This window comes from Echiichthys vipera (assembly GCF_963691815.1).
Source record: "Echiichthys vipera genome assembly, chromosome: 9".
In the NCBI taxonomy this organism is placed as follows: Eukaryota; Metazoa; Chordata; class Actinopteri; order Perciformes; family Trachinidae; genus Echiichthys; species Echiichthys vipera.
In genome coordinates this window covers 32,842,009-32,866,430 of record NC_139834.1, presented here as the reverse complement: position 1 = coordinate 32,866,430, position 24,422 = coordinate 32,842,009, and the positions used below count along the sequence as shown (strand labels likewise).

General features: G+C 34.5%; 1 protein-coding gene across 1 annotated transcript in view; it reads left to right on the top strand.

Annotated features, from left to right (window-relative positions):
• The window catches only part of LOC310951206 (odorant receptor 131-2-like), a gene marked incomplete at its 3' end in the record, with an annotated part of 110,987 nt that extends 91,792 nt beyond the window's left edge, over positions 1–19,195 (top strand). Inside the window, exons 2-3 of the mRNA XM_083919327.1 lie at positions 15,843–16,027; positions 18,383–19,195. Coding sequence (XP_083775453.1) covers positions 15,872–16,027; positions 18,383–19,195 — 969 coding nt within the window. The 5' untranslated portion in view covers positions 15,843–15,871. The remainder of the gene's footprint in view (positions 1–15,842; positions 16,028–18,382) is intronic.
• Between the last annotated feature and the right edge of the window lie 5,227 nt (positions 19,196–24,422).

The following is a 24,422-nucleotide window of genomic DNA, read 5'->3' as shown; positions in this document are numbered from 1 at the left end:
TAAAAAAAGATTCAAAAAGACACAACAACTAAAGAAAGACACAGAACAACTGAAAAAAGACACAAAACAACTAAAAAAGACACAAAACAACTAAAAAAGACGCAAAACAACTAAAAAAGACACAAAACAACTAAAAAAAGACACGAAACAACAACAAAAAAGACATAAAACAAAAATAAGACACAAAACGACTAAAAAAGACACAAAACAACTAAAAAAGACACAAAACAACTTAAAAAAAATTCAAAAAGACAACTAAAAAAAGACACAGAACAACTGAAAAAAGACACAAAACAACTAAAAAAGATACTAAACAACTAAAAAAAGACGCAAAACAACTAAAAAAGACACAAAACAACTAAAAAAAGACACGAAACAACAACAAAAAAGACACAAAACAAAAATAAGACACAAAAACGACTAAAAAAGACGCAAAACGACTAAAAAAGACACAAAACAACTTAAAAAAAGATTCAAAAAGCCACAAAACCACTAAAAGAAGACACAGAACAACTAAAAAAAGACACAAAACAACTAAAAAAGACACAAAACAACTAAAAAAGACGCAAAAAACTAAAAAAGACACATAACTATAAAAGACACAAAACAACTAAAAAAGACACATAACGACTTAAAAAGACATAAAACAACAAAAAAAAAGACTCAAAAAGACACAAAACAACTCAAAAAGACACAAAACAACTAAAAAAGACACAAAACAACTAAAAAAGACACAAAACAACTACAAAAGACACAAAACAACTACAAAAGACACAAAACAACTACAAAAGACACAAAACAACTCTGACACCTAAAAAAGACAAAAAAACTGAAAGAAGACACAAAACAACTAAAAAAGACACAAAAAGACAAACAACTAAAAAAGACACAAAACAACTAAAAAAGAGACAAAACGACTAAAAAAGACACAAAACAATTGAAAAAAGATTCCAAAAGACACAAAGCAACTAAAAAAAAGACACAGAACAACTAAAAAAAGACACAAAACAACTTAAAAAAGACGCAAAACAACTAAAAAAGACGCAAAACAACTAAGAATGACACAAAACAACTGAAAAAGACACAAGACACAAAACGCCTTAAAAAGACACAAAACAACTACAAAAGACGCAAAACAAATCTAACACCTAAAAAAGACACATAACAATTAAAATTAGATACAAAACGACTAAAAAAGACACAAAACAACAACAAAAAAGACACAAAACTAAAAAAGACACAAAACAACTAAAAAAGAGAAAAAACAACTAAAAAAAGACGCAAAAAGACACAAAACAACTAAAAAAAGACACAAAACGTTTAAAAAAGACACAAAACGACTAAAAAGACACAAAACAACTTAAAAAAAGATTCAAAAAAGACACAACAACTAAAAAAAGACACAGAACAACTGAAAAAAGACACAAAACAACTAAAAAAGACACAAAACAACTAAAAAAAGACACGAAACAACAAAAAAAAAGACATAAAACAAAAATAAGACACAAAACGACTAAAAAAGACACGAAACAACTAAAAAAGACACAAAACGACTTAAAAAGACACAAAATAAATAAAAAAAGACACAAAACGACTAAAAAAGACACAAAACAACTTAAAAAAAATTCAAAAAGACACAACTAAAAAAAGACACAGAACAACTGAAAAAAGACACAAAACAACTAAAAAAGATACTAAACAACTAAAAAAAGACGCAAAACAACTAAAAAAGACACAAAACAACTAAAAAAAGACACGAAACAACAACAAAAAAGACGAAACGACTATAAAAGACACAAAACAACTAAAAAAGACACATAACGACTTAAAAAGACACAAAACAACTAAGAAAAGACATAAATCAACAAAAAAAGACATAAAACAACTAAAAAAGACGCAAAACAACTAAAAAAAAAGACAAAACAACTAAAAAAAGAAACAAAAAGACACAAAACAACTAAAATAAGACACAAAACAACTAAAAAAAGACAGGAAACAACGAAAAAAGACACAAAACATTTTAAAAAAAGACACAAAACATTTTAAAAAAAGACACAAAACGACTAAAAAAGACACAAAACAACTTAAAAAAAATTCAAAAAGACACAACTAAAAAAAGACACAGAACAACTGAAAAAAGACACAAAACAACTAAAAAAGATACTAAACAACTAAAAAAAGACGCAAAACAACTAAAAAAGACACAAAACAACTAAAAAAAGACACGAAACAACAACAAAAAAGACGAAACGACTATAAAAGACACAAAACATTTAAAAAAGACACATAACGACTTAAAAAGACACAAAACAACTAAGAAAAGACATAAATCAACAAAAAAAAGACATAAAACAACTAAAAAAGACGCAAAACGACTAAAAAAGACACAAAACAACTTAAAAAAGATTCAAAAAGCCACAAAACAACTAAAAGAAGACACAGAACAACTAAAAAAAGACACAAAACAACTAAAAAAGACACAAAACAACTTAAAAAAGATTCAAAAAGCCACAAAACAACTAAAACAAGACACAGAACAACTAAAAAAAGACACAAAACAACTAAAAAAGACACAAAACAACTAAAAAAGACGCAAAAAACTAAAAAAGACACAAAACAACTGACAAGACACAAAATGACTAAAACAAGACACAAAACAACTAAAACAAGACACAAAGCCACTAAAAAGACACAAAACAACTAAAAAAGACACAAAGACAACTAAAAAGACACAAAACAACTAAACAAAGACACAAAACAACTAAAAAAGACAAAAAAAAGACACAAAAGAACTAAAAAAGACACACAACAACTAAAAAAAAGACGCAAAAAGACACAAAACAACTAAAAAAAGACAAAACGACTAAAAAAGACACAAAACGACTAAAAAAGACACAAAACAACTTAAAAAAAGATTCAAAAAGCCACAAAACAACTCAAAGAAGACAGAACAACTAAAAAAAGACACAAAACAACTAAAAAAGACGCAAAACAACTAAAAAAGACACAAAACTGTGTGACGGCCATAGCCGTGTGTACTTGTGTGCTTGCCTTTTTGTTGCCTTTTATAGGTGTCTGTGGCCTGCTGCCTTTGCTGATGGGAAGCTGTCTGCTGCTGTAGCCCTGCCTCTGCTGCTGTAGCCCTGCCTCTGCTGCTGTAGCCCTGCCTCTGCTGCTGTAGCCCTGCCTCTGCTGCTGTGTGTCTCCGCCTCTACCTATGATTGCCACTGGCTGCACCTGTGGGGGAGCCTTTAAAAAGCCCGGCCTCCTGAGTTCACTCTCTTCCTGACTGCCGAGATGAAGCTGGTACCTGTGGTGATTGTGTTTGTTGAACTCACAAACTGGAAGTAAAAGTTCACAATTGACTCTGTTGTGTGTGGTCCTCCCTTCTTTGTTGCGGCCTTAACGAGCAGGTCGTAACAACTGAAATAGACACAAAAAGACACAAAACAACTAAAAAAAGGCACGAAACAACAAAAAAAAGACATAAAACCACTATAAAAGACACAAAACAACTAAAAAAGACACATAACGACTTAAAAAGACACAAAACAACTAAGAAAAGACATAAAACAACAAAAAAAAGACTCAAAAAGACACAAAACAACTAAAATAAGACACAAAACAACTAAAAAAGACACACAACTACAAAAGACACAAAACAATTGAAAAAAGATTCCAAAAGACACAAAGCAACTAAAAAAGACACAAAAAAACTAAAAAAGAGACAAAACAACTAAAAAAGACACAAAACAATTGAAAAAAGATTCCAAAAGACACAAAGCAACTAAAAAAAGACACAGAACAACTAAACAAAGACACAAAACAACTAAAAAAGACGCAAAACAACTAAGAATGACACAAAACAACTGAAAAAGACACAAGACACAAAACGCCTTAAAAAGACACAAAACAACTACAAAAGACGCAAAACAATTAAAATTAGATACAAAACGACTAAAAAAGACACAAAACAACTAAAAAAAGACACAAAACGTTAAAAAAAGACACAAAACGTTTAAAAAAGACACAAAACGACTAAAAAGATACAAAACAACTTAAAAAAAGATTCAAAAAGACACAACTAAAAAAAGACACAGAACAACTGAAAAAAGACACAAAACAACTAAAAAAGACGCAAAACAACTAAAAAAGAAACAAAACAACTAAAAAAAGACACAAAACAACTAAAAAAAGACACGAAACAACAACAAAAAAGACATAAAACAAAAATAAGACACAAAACGACTAAAAAAGACACAAAACAACTAAAAAAGACACAAAACAACTTAAAAAAAATTCAAAAAGACACAACTAAAAAAAGACACAGAACAACTGAAAAAAGACACAAAACAACTAAAAAAGATACTAAACAACTAAAAAAAGACGCAATACAACTAAAAAAGACACAAAACAACTAAAAATAGACACGAAACAACAACAAAAAAGACAAAACGACTATAAAAGAAACAAAACAACTAAAAAAGACACATAACGACTTAAAAAGACACAAAACAACTAAGAAAAGACATAAATCAACAAAAAAAGACATAAAACAACTAAAAAAGACGCAAAACGACTTAAAAAGGCACAAAACAACTTAAAAAAAGATTCAAAAAGCCACAAAACATTTAAAAGAAGACACAGAACAACTAAAAAAAGACACAAAACAACTAAAAAAAGACACAAAACAACTAAAAAAGACGCAAAAAACTAAAAAAGACACATAACTAAAAAAGACACAAAAGAACTAAAAAAGACACAAAACAACTGACAAAAGACACAAAATGACTAAAACAAGACACAAAAAGACACAAAACAACTAAAACAAGACACAAAGCCACTAAAAAGACACAAAACAACTAAAAAAGACACAAAAACAACTAAAAAGACACAAAACAACTAAACAAAGACACAAAACAACTAAAAAAGACAAAAAAAAAGACACAAAAGAACTAAAAAAGACACACAACAACTAAAAAAAAGACGCAAAAAGACACAAAACAACTAAAAAAAGACAAAACGACTAAAAAAGACACAAAACGACTAAAAAAGACACAAAACAACTTAAAAAAAGATTCAAAAAGCCACAAAACAACTCAAAGAAGACAGAACAACTAAAAAAAGACACAAAACAACTAAAAAAGACACAAAACTGAAAAAGACACAAAACAACTAAAAAAAGACACGGAACAACAAAAAAAAGACATAAAACGACTATAAAAGACACAAAACAACTAAAAAAGACACATAACGACTTAAAAAGACACAAAACAACTAAGAAAAGACATAAAACAACAAAAAAAAGACTCAAAAAGACACAAAACAACTAAAATAAGACACAAAACAACTAAAAAAGACACAAAACAACTACAAAAGACACAAAACAACTCTGACACCTAAAAAAGACAAAAAAACTGAAAGAAGACACAAAACAACTAAAAAAGACACAAAAAGACACAAAACAACTAAAAAAGACACAAAACAACTAAAAAAGAGACAAAAAAACTAAAAAAGACACAAAACAATTGAAAAAAGATTCCAAAAGACACAAAGCAACTAAAAAAAGACACAGAACAACTAAAAAAAGACACAAAACAACTAAAAAAGAAGCAAAACAACTAAGAATGACACAAAACAACTGAAAAAGACACAAGACACAAAACGCCTTAAAAAGACACAAAACAACTACAAAAGACGCAAAACAAATCTAACACCTAAAAAAGACACAAAACAACTAAAAAAGACACATAACAATTAAAATTAGATACAAAACGACTAAAAAAGACACAAAACAACAACAAAAAAGACACAAAACTAAAAAAGACACAAAACAACTAAAAAAGAGACAAAAACAACTAAAAAAAGACGCAAAAAGACACAAAACAACTAAAAAAAGACACAAAACGTTTAAAAAAGACACAAAACGACTAAAAAGACACAAAACAACTTAAAAAAAGATTCAAAAAGACACAACAACTAAAAAAAGACACAGAACAACTGAAAAAAGACACAAAACAACTAAAAAAAGACACAAAACAACTAAAAAAGACGCAAAACAACTAAAAAAGACACAAAACAACTAAAAAAAGACACGAAACAACAACAAATAAGACACAAAACGACTAAAAAAGACACAAAACAACTAAAAAAGACACAAAACCACTTAAAAAGACACAAAATAAATAAAAAAGAGAAAAAACAACTAAAAAAAAAAGACAAAACAACTAAAAAAAGAAACAAAAAGGCACAAAACAACTAAAATAAGACACAAAACAACTAAAAAAGAAACAAAACAACTACAAAAGACACAAAACAACTAAAAAAAGACAGGAAACAACGAAAAAAGACACAAAACATTTAAAAAAAGACACAAAACGACTAAAAAAGACACAAAACAACTTAAAAAAATTCAAAAAGACACAACTAAAAAAAGACACAGAACAACTGAAAAAAGACACAAAACAACTAAAAAAGATACTAAACAACTAAAAAAGACGCAAAACAACTAAAAAAGACACAAAACAACTAAAAAAAGACACGAAACAACAACAAAAAAGACACAAAACAAAAAAATGACACAAAACGACTAAAAAAGACACAAAACAACTAAAAAAGACACAAAACGACTTAAAAAGACACAAAATAAATAAAAAAGAGAAAAAACAACTAAAAAAAAAGACAAAACAACTAAAAAAAGGAACAAAAAGACACAAAACAACTAAAATAAGACACAAAACAACTAAAAAAGAAACAACACAACTACAAAAGACACAAAACAACAAAAAAAAAGACAGGAAACAACGAAAAAAGACACAAAACATTTTAAAAAAGACACAAAACGACTAAAAAAGACACAAAACAACTTAAAAAAAATTCAAAAAGACACAACTAAAAAAATACACAGAACAACTGAAAAAAGACACAAAACAACTAAAAAAGATACAAAACAACTAAAAAAGACGCAAAACAACTAAAAAAGACACAAAACAACTAAAAAAGACACAAAACAACTAAAAAAAGACACGAAACAACAACAAAAAAGACAAAAAACAAAAAAATGACACAAAACGACTAAAAAAGACACAAAACAACTTAAAAAGACACAAAATAAATATAAAAGAGAAAAAAAAAAAAAAAACTAAAAAAAGACACAAAAAGACACAAAAGAACTAAAATAAGACACAAAACAACTAAAAAAGTAACAACACAACTACAAAAGACAAAAAAAAAACTCTAACACCTAAAAAAGACAAAAAACTAAAAAAGACACAAAACAACTGAAAGAAGACACAAAACAACTAAAAAAGACACAAAAAGACACAAAACAACTTAAAAAAACAACTAAAAAAAAGACGCATAAAGACACAAAACAACTAAACAAGGACACGAAACAACAAAAAAAGACACAAAAAGACTAAAAAAGACATGACATGACTAAAACAAGACACAAAAAGACACAAAACAACAAAAAAAAAAATGCATAAAGACACAAAACAACTAAAAAAAGACACGAAACAACAAAAAAAGACACAAAACAACTAAAAAAGACACGACATGACTAAAACAAGACACAAAAAGACACAAAACAACTAAAAAAAGATTAAAAAAGACACAAAACAACTTAAAAAAGACACAAAACAACAATAAAAGACACAAAATGACTAAAAAAAAGTCACAAAACAACTAAAAAAGACACAAAACAACTAAAAAAAGACACAAAACGCCTTAAAAAAAACACAAAACAACTACAAAAGTCACAAAACAACTAAAAAAAGACACAAAACGCCTTAAAAAAGACACAAAACAACTACAAAAGACACAAAACATCAAAAAAAAGGCACAAAACGACTAAAAAAGACACAAAACAACAAAAAAAGACACAAAACAACTAACAAAAGACACAAAACAACTTAAAAATAGATTCAAAAAGACACAAAACAACTAAAAAAAGGCACAGAACAACTAAAAAAAGACACAAAACAACTAAAAAGACGCGAAACAACTAAAAAAGACACAAACCAACTGAAAAAGACACAAAACGACAAAAAAAGACACAAAACAACTAAAAAAGACAAAACAACTAAAAAAGACACAAAACGACTTAAAAAGACACAAAATAAATAAAAAAGAGAAAAAACAACTAAAAAAAAGACAAAACAACTAAAAAAAGACACAAAAAGACACAAAACAACTAAAATAAGACACAAAACAACTAAAAAAGAAACAAAACAACTACAAAAGACACAAAACAACTCTAACACCTAAAAAAGACAAAAAACTAAAAAAGACACAAAACAACTAAAAAAAGACACGAAACAACAAAAAAAGACACAAAACGACTAAAAAAGACACAACATGACTAAAACAAGACACAATAAAAGACACAATACAACTAAAAAAAAGACACAAAACGCCTTAAAAACAGACACAAAACAACTACAAAAGACACAAAACAACTAAAAAAAGACAGGAAACAACGAAAAAAGACACAAAACATTTTTAAAAAGACACAAAACGACTAAAAAAGACACAAAACAACTTAAAAAAATTCAAAAAGACACAACTAAAAAAAGACACAGAACAACTGAAAAAAGACACAAAACAACTAAAAAAGATACAAAACAACTAAAAAAGACGCAAAACAACTAAAAAAGACACAAAACAACTCTAACACCTAAAAAAGACAAAAAACTAAAAAAGACACAAAACAACTGAAAGAAGACACAAAACAACTAAAAAAGACACAAAACAACTAAAAAAAAGACGCATAAAGACACAAAACAACTAAAAAAAGACACGAAACAACAAAAAAAGACACAAAACGACGAAAAAAGACACAAAACAACAAAAAAAGACACAAAACGACGAAAAAAGACACAAAACAACAATAAAAGACACAAAATGACTAAAAAAAGTCACAAAACGACTAAAAAAGACACAAAACAACAAAAAAAGACACAAAACAACTAACAAAAGACACAAAACAACTTAAAAATAGATTCAAAAAGACACAAAACAACTAAAAAAAGGCACAGAACAACTAAAAAGACACAAAACAACTAAAAAGACACAAAACAACTTAAAAAAAGATTCAAAAAGACACAACAACTAAAAAAAGACACAGAACAACTGAAAAAAGACACAAAACAACTAAAAAAGACACAAAACAACTAAAAAAGACGCGAAACAACTGAAAAAAGACACAAAACAACTAAAAAAGATACAAAACAACTAAAAAAGACGCAAAACAACTAAAAAAGACACAAAACAACTCTAACACCTAAAAAAGACAAAAAACTAAAAAAGACACAAAACAACTGAAAGAAGACACAAAACAACTAAAAAAGACACAAAACAACTAAAAAAAAGACGCATAAAGACACAAAACAACTAAAAAAAAGACACGAAACAACAAAAAAAGACACAAAACGACGAAAAAAGACACAAAACAACAATAAAAGACACAAAATGACTAAAAAAAGTCACAAAACGACTAAAAAAGAAACAAAACAACAAAAAAAGACACAAAACAACTAACAAAAGACACAAAACAACTTAAAAATAGATTCAAAAAGACACAAAACAACTAAAAAAAGGCACAGAACAACTAAAAAGACACAAAACAACTAAAAAGACACAAAACAACTTAAAAAAAGATTCAAAAAGACACAACAACTAAAAAAAGACACAGAACAACTGAAAAAAGACACAAAACAACTAAAAAAGACACAAAACAACTAAAAAAGACGCGAAACAACTAAAAAAGACACAAACCAACTGAAAAAGACACAAAACGACAAAAAAAGACACAAAACAACTAAAAAAGACAAAACAACTAAAAAAGACACAAAACGACTTAAAAAGACACAAAATAAATAAAAAAGAGAAAAAACAACTAAAAAAAAGACAAAACAACTAAAAAAAGACACAAAAAGACACAAAACAACTAAAATAAGACACAAAACAACTAAAAAAGAAACAAAACAACTACAAAAGACACAAAACAACTCTAACACCTAAAAAAGACAAAAAACTAAAAAAGACACAAAACAACGAAAAAAAGACACGAAACAATAAAAAAAGACACAAAACGACTAAAAAAGACACAACATGACTAAAACAAGACACAATAAAAGACACAATACAACTAAAAAAAAGACACAAAACGCCTTAAAAACAGACACAAAACAACTACAAAAGACACAAAACAACTAAAAAAAGACAGGAAACAACGAAAAAAGACACAAAACATTTTAAAAAAGACACAAAACGACTAAAAAAGACACAAAACAACTTAAAAAAATTCAAAAAGACACAACTAAAAAAAGACACAGAACAACTGAAAAAAGACACAAAACAACTAAAAAAGATACAAAACAACTAAAAAAGACGCAAAACAACTAAAAAAGACACAAAACAACTCTAACACCTAAAAAAGACAAAAAACTAAAAAAGACACAAAACAACTGAAAGAAGACACAAAACAACTAGAAAAGACACAAAAAGACACAAAACAACTAAAAAAAAGACGCATAAAGACACAAAACAACAAAAAAAAGACACGAAACAACAAAAAAAGACACAAAACGACGAAAAAAGACACAAAACAACAATAAAAGACACAAAATGACTAAAAAAAGTCACAAAACGACTAAAAAAGACACAAAACAACAAAAAAAGACACAAAACAACTAACAAAAGACACAAAACAACTTAAAAATAGATTCAAAAAGACACAAAACAACTAAAAAAAGGCACAGAACAACTAAAAAAAGACACAAAACAACTAAAAAGACGCGAAACAACTAAAAAAGACACAAACCAACTGAAAAAGACACAAAACGACAAAAAAAGACACAAAACAACTAAAAAAGACAAAACAACTAAAAAAGACACAAAACGACTTAAAAAGACACAAAATAAATAAAAAAGAGAAAAAACAACTAAAAAAAAGACAAAACAACTAAAAAAAGACACAAAAAGACACAAAACAACTAAAATAAGACACAAAACAACTAAAAAAGAAACAAAACAACTACAAAAGACACAAAACAACTCTAACACCTAAAAAAGACAAAAAACTAAAAAAGACACAAAACAACTAAAAAAAGACACGAAACAACAAAAAAAAGACACAAAACGACTAAAAAAGACACAACATGACTAAAACAAGACACAATAAAAGACACAATATAACTAAAAAAAAGACACAAAACGCCTCAAAAACAGACACAAAACAACTACAAAAGACACAAAACAACTAAAAAAAGACAGGAAACAACGAAAAAAGACACAAAACATTTTAAAAAAGACACAAAACGACTAAAAAAGACACAAAACAACTTAAAAAAATTCAAAAAGACACAACTAAAAAAAGACACAGAACAACTGAAAAAAGACACAAAACAACTAAAAAAGATACAAAACAACTAAAAAAGACGCAAAACAACAAAAAAAGACACAAAACAACTCTAACACCTAAAAAAGACAAAAAACTAAAAAAGACACAAAACAACTGAAAGAAGACACAAAACAACTAAAAAAGACACAAAAAGACACAAAACAACTAAAAAAAAGACGCATAAAGACACAAAACAACTAAAAAATCACACGAAACAACAAAAAAAGACACAAAACGACGAAAAAAGACACAAAACAACAATAAAAGACACAAAATGACTAAAAAAAGTCACAAAACGACTAAAAAAGACACAAAACAACAAAAAAAGACACAAAACAACTAACAAAAGACACAAAACAACTTAAAAATAGATTCAAAAAGACACAAAACAACTAAAAAAAGGCACAGAACAACTAAAAAAAGACACAAAACAACTAAAAAAGACGCGAAACAACTAAAAAAGACACATAATATCTTAAAAAGACACAAAACAACTAAAAAAGACAAAACAACTAAAAAAAGATGCATAAAGACACAAAACAACTAAAAAAAAGACACGAAACAACAAAAAAAGACACAAAACAACTAAAAAAGACACAAAACAGCTAAACAAGACACAAAACGACAAAAAAAGACACAAAACAACTAAAAAAAAGACATAAAACAACTAAAATAAGACACAAAAAGACACAAAACAAGTAAAAAAGACACAAAACAACTAAAAAAGACACAAAATGACTTAAAAACCCACAACAACTTTAAAAGACACAAAACAACTGAGAAAAGACAAAAAAGGACTAAAAAAAGACACAAAAAGACACAACAACTAAAAAAGACGCAAAACAACTGAAAAAGACACAAAAAGACACAAAGCAACTAAAAAAAGACACAAAACAACTAAAAAAAGACACAAAACAACTAAAAAAGACACAAAAAGACATAAAACAACTGAAAGAAGACACAAAACAACTAAAAATGACACAAAAAACACAAAACAACTAAAACAAGACACAAAACAACTAAAAAAGACGCAAAATGTCTAAAACAACTCACAAAACAACTAAAAAAAGACACAAAAAGACACAAAACGACTAAAAAAGTTACAAAACAACTAAAAAAAGATGCAAAGACACAAAACAACTAAAAAAGACACAAAACAAAAAAAGACACAAAACAATTAAAAAAAAACACAAAACAACTGAAAAAGACACAAAAAGACACAAAACAACTAAAAAAGACGCAAAAAGACACAAAAGATTTTAAAAAGACATAAAATGACTTAGAAAAGACAAAAAACAACTAAAAAAGACACAAAACAGCTAAACAAGACACAAAACGACAAAAAAAGACACAAAACAACTAAAAAAAGACACAAAACAACTAAAAAAAGACACAAAAGAAACAAAACAACTATATATATATTTTGTGCGTCTCTGCATTCTGCACACGCCTACCAATTTTCATACATGTAGGTGAAAGCGTATTGAGGGGCTGGGCTTTGGCAACACTCAAGGGGGCGCCATCGATAACAACAGGGTCCTCGCCGTCTCACTCAGTGCTCGTTCCATAATTAAAGCCCCGCCCTCGTACGTACAGAGAGACGTACGTAGAAAGAGTTTCCATCCGAGAGTTCCGCGGAGGTCTCGCGCTTCATCCTGCTTCGTATAAAACAACTAACACAATCTCAAACTCATTTCACATATGGTGACAGTGGAAACCGTAGTGCACCATCTGAGGTAGGCCTTTTTTTTGTTGTTTTGTGTCTTTTTTTTAGTTGTTTTGTGTCTTTTTTTAGTTGTTTTGTGTCTTTTTGTCTCTTTTTTAATTTGTTTTGTGTCTTTTTTAAGTTGTTTTGTTTCTTTTTTAGTCGTTTTGTTTCTTTTTGTGTCTTTTTTAGTTGTTTTGTGTCTTTTTTTAGTTGTTTTTTGTCTGTTTTTAGTTGTTTTGTGATTTTTTGTTGTTGTTTTGTGTCTTTTTTTAACACAATCTCAAACTCATTTCACATGGTGGTGACAGTGGAAACAGTAGTGCACTATCTGAGGTAGGCCGTCCTTCAATGTTAATCTGAATTATTCTGCTGCAAACGTCTTCTGCTCACTCTGCGTATGTTGTATTATTTGTAATACAGCTTTAGGGTTGTGGTAGTTTAATTATATCTGTGGAGACCAAAGTCCCGCATTGGCTTGAAGTCGTATTCATTTATAATATTATTATAAAACTGCACAAAAGACGTTATTTGTGAAGTATTATATCATGTTTCAGACGTGCAGCATTGCAGTCCTTCTGAATGGACATACACATATATGACTTATCCATTGAACATATATTTAATGCATATATATATATATATATATATATATATATTATATGTTTAATGTTTAGCTAAATGGGTATCATGTTTTAACCCTCCTGTTATCCTAAGGGTCAATTTGACCCCATTTAATGTTTAAAATCTCTAAATAATGACATCATTTTTATTTTTTTTTGCCTTATATTTATGACTTTTCCTCATTTTATGGGGACAACTCATGAAAAACCTAAAATTGGCATGATTGTATATATTTTTACTTTTCGCATCGGTGTTCCTTTGGGTCAATTTGATAATCTGGGTGATTTAATCATTATTATTGTCTATTTTACAATTCAAATATTATATGAGGTCAAATTCATGCTGCTGTCCTTGATAATGGCCGTTACTTTCATTCCAGATATTACAAATAACACAAAATAGCACTTAAAATAACACACTTACTTTAAAACACAGACAGAAATCCCTCGATGCAATTGAAGATCAGTAATATATTTCATTTAGTTAAATAAATACATAAAGTACCCAACTTAACTTGAGTCACAAATTGATTATGATCATTTTCGAGATGTTTAACGGTCGAATTGGCCCCTAGAATAAATGGTGTTAGTGAAATTTGACGGCAACAGGAGGGTTAAGATGTGGAAAAAATGCATGAAATTAAATGCTGTAATAATCATGCACATAATTAAACATTAAACATTTTTATCTAGTATTTGTTGAATTGAGTTGACTCAACATGGTGTTTGTAGAAAAGCACGTGAATAGGAAAAAGAATCACCATGCAACTTCCCCAGTTGATTACCGACTGATCTGTTTAATATGGTTTCTGCAAGTTATTGACATGGATTGTTTAATATGCAATGTGTATTTTGGATGATTTCTTTGCACCGATCTTAAAGAAGACACGTTGTGGGAGGGAAATAGCCCCAAAAACCACTAAATTATGATTTTGTCTGGGTTGTCTCCCCTTAAGACCTGTGTTAAAATTACAGTTATGTTAAAAAAGCTATCGTTGTAAAAATTTGCAGTAAATTAACTGTTTTAATTTGATGTTCTTCTCAAGTTTTTAGGGTATTTTGTGTGTGTTTGTTGACTTCTTAAACAGCATTTTAAATTAAACACAGCGCCCCAAACACCTTCTTATAAATCCAGAATACCTAAAACGTGACTTTGGGGATATAAGGAAAATATATTGATTGATCTAAAATTTGATCAAGGGATATTTGTTTGGGTTCTTTAAAGTAAGTTTATTATTTTTAAGAGTTATTTTGAGTCATTTATAATATTTGGAATGAAAGTAAAATCCACTATAAAGGACAGCAGCATTTGTGATGTACAGGGCTGTAAAATAGATAATAATGATAATTATATAATCCAAATGATCAAATTGACACTGCAACAAGTATGTGTACAGTACAATGACAACATAAAACCAAGCCAATTTTAGGTTTTCTCAATTGACCTCATCAAATTAGGAAAAGTCATTAATATAAAGCAAAAAAAAATGTCAACCATGTATTTAGAGATGTTAAAGATCGAATGGGGTCGAATTGAGCCCGGGGAAAACAGGAGGGTTAAAACCAGCACAATGAATTCCTCATCTTATGGCGATAATACGTCGAGTGCTGTGAGTTCTCTTGACTCCTACACCTCAGCTGTGGCCAAATAAATAAATATTTTATTATAATTAAATAGCCTAAAATCAAAAACCACTAAATTATGATTGTGTCTGGGTTGTCTCCCCTTAAGACCTGTGTTAATATTATGTTTTAATATTAATTAAATATTATGTGTAAAAAGAGGGAAATTTGCAGTAAATTAACTATATTTGTTTGATGTTCTTTTGTAACAGGGGGATCCTTAAAGCTGCACAATGAATTCCTCATCTTCCCTTAAGTTATTGACATGGATTGTTTAATATGCAATGTGTATTTTGGATGATTTCTTTACACCGATCTTAAAGAAGACACGTTGTGGGAGGGAAATAGCCCCAAAAACCACTAAATTATGATTTTGTCTGTGCTGTCTCCCCTTAAGACCTGTGTTAAAATCATGTTTTGTTGTTGGAAACGTGAAAAAAAGAGGGAAATTTGCAGTAAATTACCTGTTTAATGTTCTTCTTGTCAGGGGGCTTGCAGGATCCTTAAAGCAGCACAATGAATTCCTCATTTTATGGCGATAATACGTCGAGTGCCGTGAGTTCTCGTGACTCCTACACCTCAGCTGTGGCCAAAAACGTGATTGTCGTGACTCTTGGCGTCACCATCAACTACATCAACGGTATCCTGATTCACACTTTTAGAAAAAACCAGGTCAGAATCCTTTACATTGATTTTGGTATTGCTATCATAACCGACTTAACCTCTTTTTGGGTGGATTTGTGTATTTTATTACACTAAACTACTGTATATACCAGGGGTCTGCAACACTTACTATCAAAAGAGCCCTTTCGCCCCTTCTTCCACCAATTAAAGACGCAAAACAGATTTGATGTCGCAGCTTATAAGTAGTTATATGATATATACAATTATTACCTGTTATAGAAAATATTGTTCACTAATTTCTCACCACATATCGAGCATACGGGGAGCCACCGGCAGGGAGAGGCGCTGCGTCGTAGATGAAGGATGTGGCGCTTATTTTAGTTCCAGGTAGGGAATGAGTCCTGACCCCAAGTGAAGGAGTTCAAGTACCTCGGGATCTTGTTCACGAGTGAGGGGACGATGGAGCGTGAGTTTGGCCGGAGAATCGGAGCAGCGGGGGCGGTGCTGCGGTCGCTCTTCCGCACCGTTGTGATGAAAAGAGAGCTGAGGAAGGCAAAGCTCTGGATCTACCGGTCAGTCCTGGTTCCTACCCTCACCTGTGGTCATGAAAGCTGGGTCAGGACCCAAAGAACCAGGTCGGGGGTCCAAGTGTCTGAAATGTTTTTCCTCAGGAGGGGGGCTGGAGTCTCCCTTAGAGAGAGGGGGAGAAGTTCAGCCATCCGTGAGGAACTCGGAGTAGAGCCGCTCCTCCTTTGCGTTGAAAGGAGCCAGTTGAGGTGGTTCAGGATCATCTGGTAAGGATGAACCCTGGGCGCCTCCCTAGGGAGGTGTTCCAAGCACATCCAGCTGGGAGGATGCCGGGGGGAAGACCCAGGACCAGGAGGGGAGATTAGATCTCCACACTGGTCCTGGGAACGTCTCAGGATCCCCCATTAAGAGCTGGTTAATGAGGCCCAGGAAAGGGAAGTTTGGGGTCCCCTGCTGGAGCTGCTGCCCCCGCGACCCGACCCCGGATAAGAGGCTGAAGATGAGATGAGATGAGATAATATATTTTAACAGGTGTTCCCTTTGAAAGATTTTCTCCTTTGTTATTTATTTACATTTTAGTTTTTGGCTGAAGATGAGAGGAGATAAAGCTACTGGGAGCCACTGAAAGGGCGCCCAAGAGCCGCATGCGGCCCCAGAGCCGCGGGTTGCAGACCCCTGGTATAGACCACGTCCCCCTTAGCAACAGCTAGTGTTTGTATGTGTGGGTGTGTGTATGTTTGTGTGTTCGAGGGTGTATGTCTATGCATATGTCTGAGTATGTGCTGGAGTGTGTGTGTATTTGTGTATTTGTTGGGGTGGGAGATTTGGGTTTTCATGCTGTTTTTATTAAAAGTGCCATATCAATAAAGTTAATTTGATTAGATTATACACATGCTATACAGTATTATAGATTATATTTTACTCTATTCTGTCTGCTTCATTTGCTGCACTATACAATATATTATATACATACCTTATTACAGTATATATATATAAATACACACAAACAGCCTGCGCTAAGTAAAGAAGACTAAACAGAGTTTCCGAGGGAACAGAGCGAGATGGCTACAGCTGGAGGACAAACTCCAACAGTGGGTTGTTGAACAGAGAGCAGCAAGGAGAAGTGTCCGTACAATCACTATTCGACTGAAGGCAACAGCGCTACCCAATACTATCCAGCTGCAGACCTGGAGCACAAGCCCCTCACTTGTCACAAGCCCCTCACTTGACACAAGCCCCTCGCTTGACACAAGCCCCTCGCTTGACACAAGCCCCTTACTTGACACAAGCCCCTCACTTGTCACAAGCCCCTTGCTTGACGGAAGTGACGCAAAAGTTGTTGTTTTTTTCAAGTGAGGGGCTTGTGCTCCCGGGCTGCAGCTGGATGCTACTCACGCTAGCACGCAAACTTAACATCGATGAATTTAGAGGCGGTCCTTAACGTAACCCCAGCCTCGACTGTAGCGTCTATTCTATGCGCCTTATAGTGCGGAAAATACGGTACTATTTTTACAGTTCTGTATTAAACTTCATGAACTACACCCAGCACAAATTTAATATGTACAGAAAAGTGTTATTGTACGTTCAAAGAGACGTTCAAATTCAGTAAATAGTGACACTTTTATTACTTTATTTTCATCTTATAACTATAAAAAGATATAATGTGCCAAAAATCATGAGAATAAAGAGAAAGACAATGGTTAATAATTAGAGCCAGACACATATATCCTTTTTACAGTCATCAGTTTGACCCGGATGCACACAATCACTAATGTTTCCAACGTATTGTCGTAGTTGAAGACAGACGTAAATGGATAAAATAATGATGAAATGTTTAAGTGACTTATGTCTTTCTCTTCTTCTTCCCTCCTTCAGATATTTTACGTGAACCCCCGTTACATCCTGTTCATCCACCTCGTGGCGAACGACATGATCCAGCTGACGACGACAGTCAGCCTGTTCGTCTTCAGTTACACCTTCTACAAAATCAACGCTTCGTTATGTTGCCTCATCCTTACCATTTCCGTCTTCACCACCCTCAACACTCCATTAAATTTAGCCGTCATGGCGGTGGAGTGCTACATTGCCATTTGCTTACCGCTCCGTCACACCGTGATCTGTACGATCAAAAGAACGTACATTACCATTGGTTGGATTTGGGCGATGAGTGCGCTCTCCACACTGCCAGATGTGTTTCTTGTTCTGGCAACAGAGCCTATACAGTTGTTTTATTCCAGAATATTTTGCAGTAAGGACATCCTGTTCCGGCACCCTGTGCACTTCGAAAAGAGGGATGTCTCCTACATAATTTACCAAACTGCTGTTTGGCTCACTCTCATCTACACTTACATCAAGATATTCATTGCTGCCAAAACGGCAAAATCAGTAGATGGAGATGCCAAGAAGGCGAGGAACACAATCCTGCTCCATAGCTTTCAGCTTCTGATGTGTATGCTAACCTATGTAGGCTATATGTTAAAGAACGCTCTGTTGTACTGGTTCCCTTCACATTTCACACACGTACGCTTTTTTTGTTACATCTTCGTCCAGATCCTCCCCAGGTTCGTCAGTCCAATTGTGTACGGGCTTCGAGATAAGACGTTCAGACAGCATTTGAAAAGGCATCTGCTGTGTTCCGTGAATACAAGCATCAAACCACGAACTGAAGAGAAACTGTTTAAGGAATAAAGCCTCGGCGTTTCGGTTGCTTATATTCCTCCAAAAACCTGTGAAAGTTCTCATTTGTCCAGGTTGTCGTTATCCTCAAAGCAATTTCAGTCAAAAGCAACTGGACTTGGTTATTTGTCTAGGAAGACTTTTCACCTCTCATCCAAGAGGATTCATCAGATCATGTACGCATCTGACTAGGCTGGGACTGGACCAGGACCAGGACCTAGGACCAGGCTGGGACTGGATCCAGGTATTTAACCTCTCACAATGGCTTCTCCGCTGTCCACTTACACCTCAAGGAGAAAGCCCACTCCTTTGATGACAACAATGTCCACATCCTTGACAGAGAGGACAGATGGTTTGAAAGAGGAGTAAAAGAAGCATCAATGCAAAAGTAGAGAAACCATCGCTAAACAGAGGAGGTCTGAGACACCACTTTTCTCCAATTTACAATGCTGCCCTTTCATCCCTTCATTCAACGATCCAACCTCAAAGAACAACTGTTCACAAACGTCCTCCTGTGACTCCAACCACTGTCGTTAAGACTCAATAGAGCACTAACAAAGTCCAAACCTACTTCACACCAACGACTGGACCAGGACCAGGCTGGGACTGAACCAGCACTAACGAAGTCCAAACCAACTTCCCACCAACAACTCTCACTCTAACGACGGTCGTTGGCACTTGGAGCACAAAGGGTTCCAGTGACATCATCGTCCTTGTGAGAGGTTAAATACCTCCAGACCAGTTAGATGGACCAGTCCCAACCTGGTCCTGGTCCAGTCCCAGCCTGGTCAGATGCGTACATGAACTGATGAAGCCTCTTGGATGAGAGGTGAAACGTCTTCCTAGACAAAAAACCAAGTCCAGTTGCTTTTGACTGAAATTGCTTTGAGGATATTCCTCCAAAAACATGATTATTATCATGTCATTGTGTGCTGAATGTGGGGGTAAAACTGTATGTGTAGTAGGGGTTGGCATGAGCAAAGACGGGTTACCATGACTACAGGCCCTGGACACAAACTCACCAAGGCCCCCTGCCAACACATGCAAACAGCGTGCATGCACGCGAAGGCGCTTTGACGCCAGCAACCGTAATAAACCACAGACACCCACTAATTATACTGACCATGCATGCAAAATCCAGCTGCTGACCCTCACAGCGGAGCGGTTGTGTTGTAGCCACGACAACAATATTGCTAAAGCGCGAAGAAAAGAGCACAGTACCGTTATACTTGCTGTGTGTTTGTTTTTGTGAAACAATAATAATAATAACTTTGAATATTATCACATTTAAGTTATCAGTCCGTGATGTAAATAACAAAATGCAAACATGTCAAATAAAGGCGTCTAACCATTATAATTGAGAATCGTTTTTATATAAATTACACAAAAGGTAAAGAAAATATGAGATGTTTTACATATTTCGTCCACAAGCGGTCAAACTGACCGCACATCGCTCCACTTCGGTTTCATTGTTACATTTTTCATTGTCTCTCTTGTCTCTATCTTTGGTAGCGGTCTCCAGCTGTGCCTCTTTGTGAATTTATGCGGTAATCCGTCTTTGGGCATGAGTTTTCCATTTCCATGTTGCTATATTAATATTGACAACACTAAGTATCATTACTCAGTCACAGTATAATCTACATTATGCTGGTGTACACTGTTTACATACAGTATTCACTAGACTTGCTTCTATAATCATACTGTGGTTGTCATGAACGGTGCGGGGAATAACTCAGAGGAGCAGGACCCAAATGCAGACACGGACACCGAGTAAGATTTAAACAGATATTTAATCGACGAAAAACAGAAACAAACAAAAACCAGGGAATGGGAAAACAGGTACAGGGTCCGGGTGAAGGCGAGGGGAAAACCAAACGGGGGGATCAGGAGACGAAACAGGTACGGATGGTGGAGAACGGGAACTCTGGAAACTATAACAAAAGAAACGATGAACACAAGACAAAGCAATACGGAAAGGGAACACGATCATAAAGTAGGTAGCCAACCAAACGAGAGACACGAACCACAAAATAGCAATAACGGTCTGGCACCGGACGTGGGTCACATCCGGCTCTTTATCCATTTGCCTTAACAAGGAGACGAGCCACAGCTGGGCGGGACCACGCCGACCAGCTCCAACAGACAAACACACAAGGAAAGACACAAGCAGGAGAAAGAGACAGAGGGAGAAAAACTCACACAAAAGGAAGAGGGAGGAGACCGACAGGACCTGGATCCTGACAGTGTCAGTTTACCTAGTAACCATGTCTTCGGATTACTTACACCTTTTCATATGTACTTATTTGTGTCTTTATGACAAATGTGTCACAGTTCAGTCATCCAGCCCTCGGTAGTTTTCCATTGATCCTGCCTCTGCCCCACTCAGCCTGTCAGCCACACCCACCTCGTGAGTTCACTCTACTCAACTGTGCACACAGCGGCCTCTCATGACATGCAATCAGCCCAGCATATAATCCCCAGCTCCAACCTCACTCCTTTGCCAGATTGTTCTATGCCATGCAAGACTTTCCAGCGTTCTTCTGCCTGTCTTCCCGGTACCGACCTCGCACGTCCCTGATTCCCTGCTTCGTCTGCATCCTGGGGAATCGACCCAGCCTTCTGTCCCCGACCAAGAGTTTAGCTTCTCCCCTTCTGATTCCTGTCTGCCTTAGTCTGAATAAACCGTTGAACTTTACCACTGTTTCTGAGTCCTTTGCACTGCAATTGGGTCCATACACCACCCGTTTCACTTTGTGAATTGACTTGTAAGGCTCCACGGTGGTGTAGTGGTTAGCACTGTTGCCTCACTGAGGCCCTTCTGTGTGGAGTTTGCATGTTCTCCCCGTGTCTGCGTGGGTTTTCTCCGGGTTCTCCGGTTTTCTTCCACAGCCCAAAGGCGTGCAGGTGTTAGGTTCATTGATGACTTTGTCTGTCTCTGTTTTTCTCTACGTCCCCTGTGATAGACTGGTGTCCTGTCCAGGGTGGACAGGACGCGACCCCGACAGGGACAAGCGGTTGAAGATGAATGAATGAATGTATTATATCACCTGGTTGGCACCATGCTCAAACAAAATCGGGAGTTCCCCTCCGTGAAACAGCAAGCGGAACAGTTTGGTGCTGAAATAATGCGAGTCTGTGGAGCAGGGAAAGCCCTATTGGCTCTGGGACCCTGGGCACACGCCCACTTTGCCCATGTGGTAATCCGTCTATGGGCATGAGCACTCAAGTACTAGATCTGGACATCAGTATTCGTTTAACGTATTGAGACTCTCGATATGTTAGTTGACAGGATAGTTGTCGGGCTTGGTATTGTTAAAAAATTAGCTAAATCGATTCGCTCAGAGGGAGAAAGAAAGCGTCCCCCCACTGGCGGACTTTACGACAGCGGCACCAATCTCATCCGTTTCCACTTAAACTCATCATAACAATGATTGTAACACATCTCAAGATCCCACGCTACAAGACGTCATCAAAAACTTATGTTGGACCCAATTCGTATGTTTTTGAGTTGTTTTTTGACAACTCAAATAATCAATTTTTTTATAAACGAGTATTTGATCATGGGCAAAAACAACATGTCTAATGCACAGTGTCATTTACACAATGAGAGGAATAATAATAATAACTTGTACTTATATAGCGCCTTTCATGGTACCCAAGGTCGCTTAACAATTGGGGGGTTAGGGGTCAAAGGACTTGGTGAAAAGATATGTTTTGAGGTGCTTTTTGAACATAGGCAGGGACGGGGCGGAGCGGACATGGAGTGATAGGCTGTTCCAGAGTGTGGGAGCGTTGACAGAGAAATCCCGGTCCCCAAAAGTCTGCAACCTGGTGCAGGGGGGTGGCCAGCAGGTCCTTGTCAGAGGATCGCAGGGTGAGTGACTGAGTGTAGGGGTGGAGGAGATCTGTGAGGTGTTGTGGTGAGAGGCCATGGAGAGATTTGTAGGTGAGCAGGAGGATCTTGTAGGCGATGCGTGACTTGACTGGCAACCAGTGGAGCTGTTGGAGAATGGGAGTGATGTGCTGCCAGGGCTTTGTGTGGGTTTGAACCCGGGCAGCTGAGTTCTGAACATAACACAGTCTGCTCAGGGCCTTGGTGGACTGCTGTTACAATATTGATACAAGGCTTTCTGTTTTAAAGTCAACGTAGGAAAGCACTTTGTTTTTAATGCAGACATGTGGTTGTATTGTTGTCTTAAAGCAACTGGAAACAGCTTTAAAAAGTAATAATGTATATATGATATCAAAGTTAAGGGTCTACAAAACTCTGAGTGGAAATAACGTTCATAACTATTAGAAAACATGTTTAAAAAAGCAGCTTATTTTGCTGTTTAGACCAGTCTCAGGGCTGTGTTGGCGTGGCCCATCGACTTTTGATTGACAGCTCCCCTCTCGTTTTGATTGACCTCTCCCATGACAACCAGCACGCAACATGGCGGCACCTCTGAGCTAGCAAACAGCCGCTGAGTCCAGCATAACTTCCACGTTTGAGCCTCTGATTCAGAACCAGAGGACGGACCTGAAGCCCCGCTGGATGAAAATCATTCATCTCAGCCGCTCACTGAACGGTGAGTTACTAAATGTTTTGCTTTCATATTTCTCCTGAGTGTTGTTCTCAGAGCTATAAATGCGAAATCAAATGAATGTCTGTATAGCGTTTGTTGGTATCATATTAATATTTTATCATAATTTTAGTCATTTTTAAGTTCCCTGCGCACCCTGTCGAAGTAATGTTGTCATAGTGCCGGTCCGCTAGCTTGCTTGGGGCAAACTGTATGAATTGCGGATGCAGGGTCATATCAGGGTTAATGTCCAACTGTGAAACGGTGATTAACAGGTGCATATTGTGAATGTTGAACCATATATTGTACTTGCAGGTGTTCCTGTGGAGAGAGCCACATTAAGCTGACAGAGGCAGAAAACGTGTGCTGTCACTCGGACACACCGGTGTGACTCTAATCTCTCCCCCTCAGTGACTTTCTGCAGGACTGATTCATTTATATACTTTACATTATATAGTTGATATTATTTATATATATTATACCTAATTTACTATTTGTCTTATATCATACTGCACCATATCACACATACATCATACATCACCACTATAGACCTATTGTAATATATCAAATTTGCTATATTCATCTCATCTCATCTTCAACCGCTTATCCGGGGCCGGGTCGCTGGGGCAGCAGCTTTAGCAGGGGACCCCAAACTTCCCTTTCCCAGGCCTCATTAA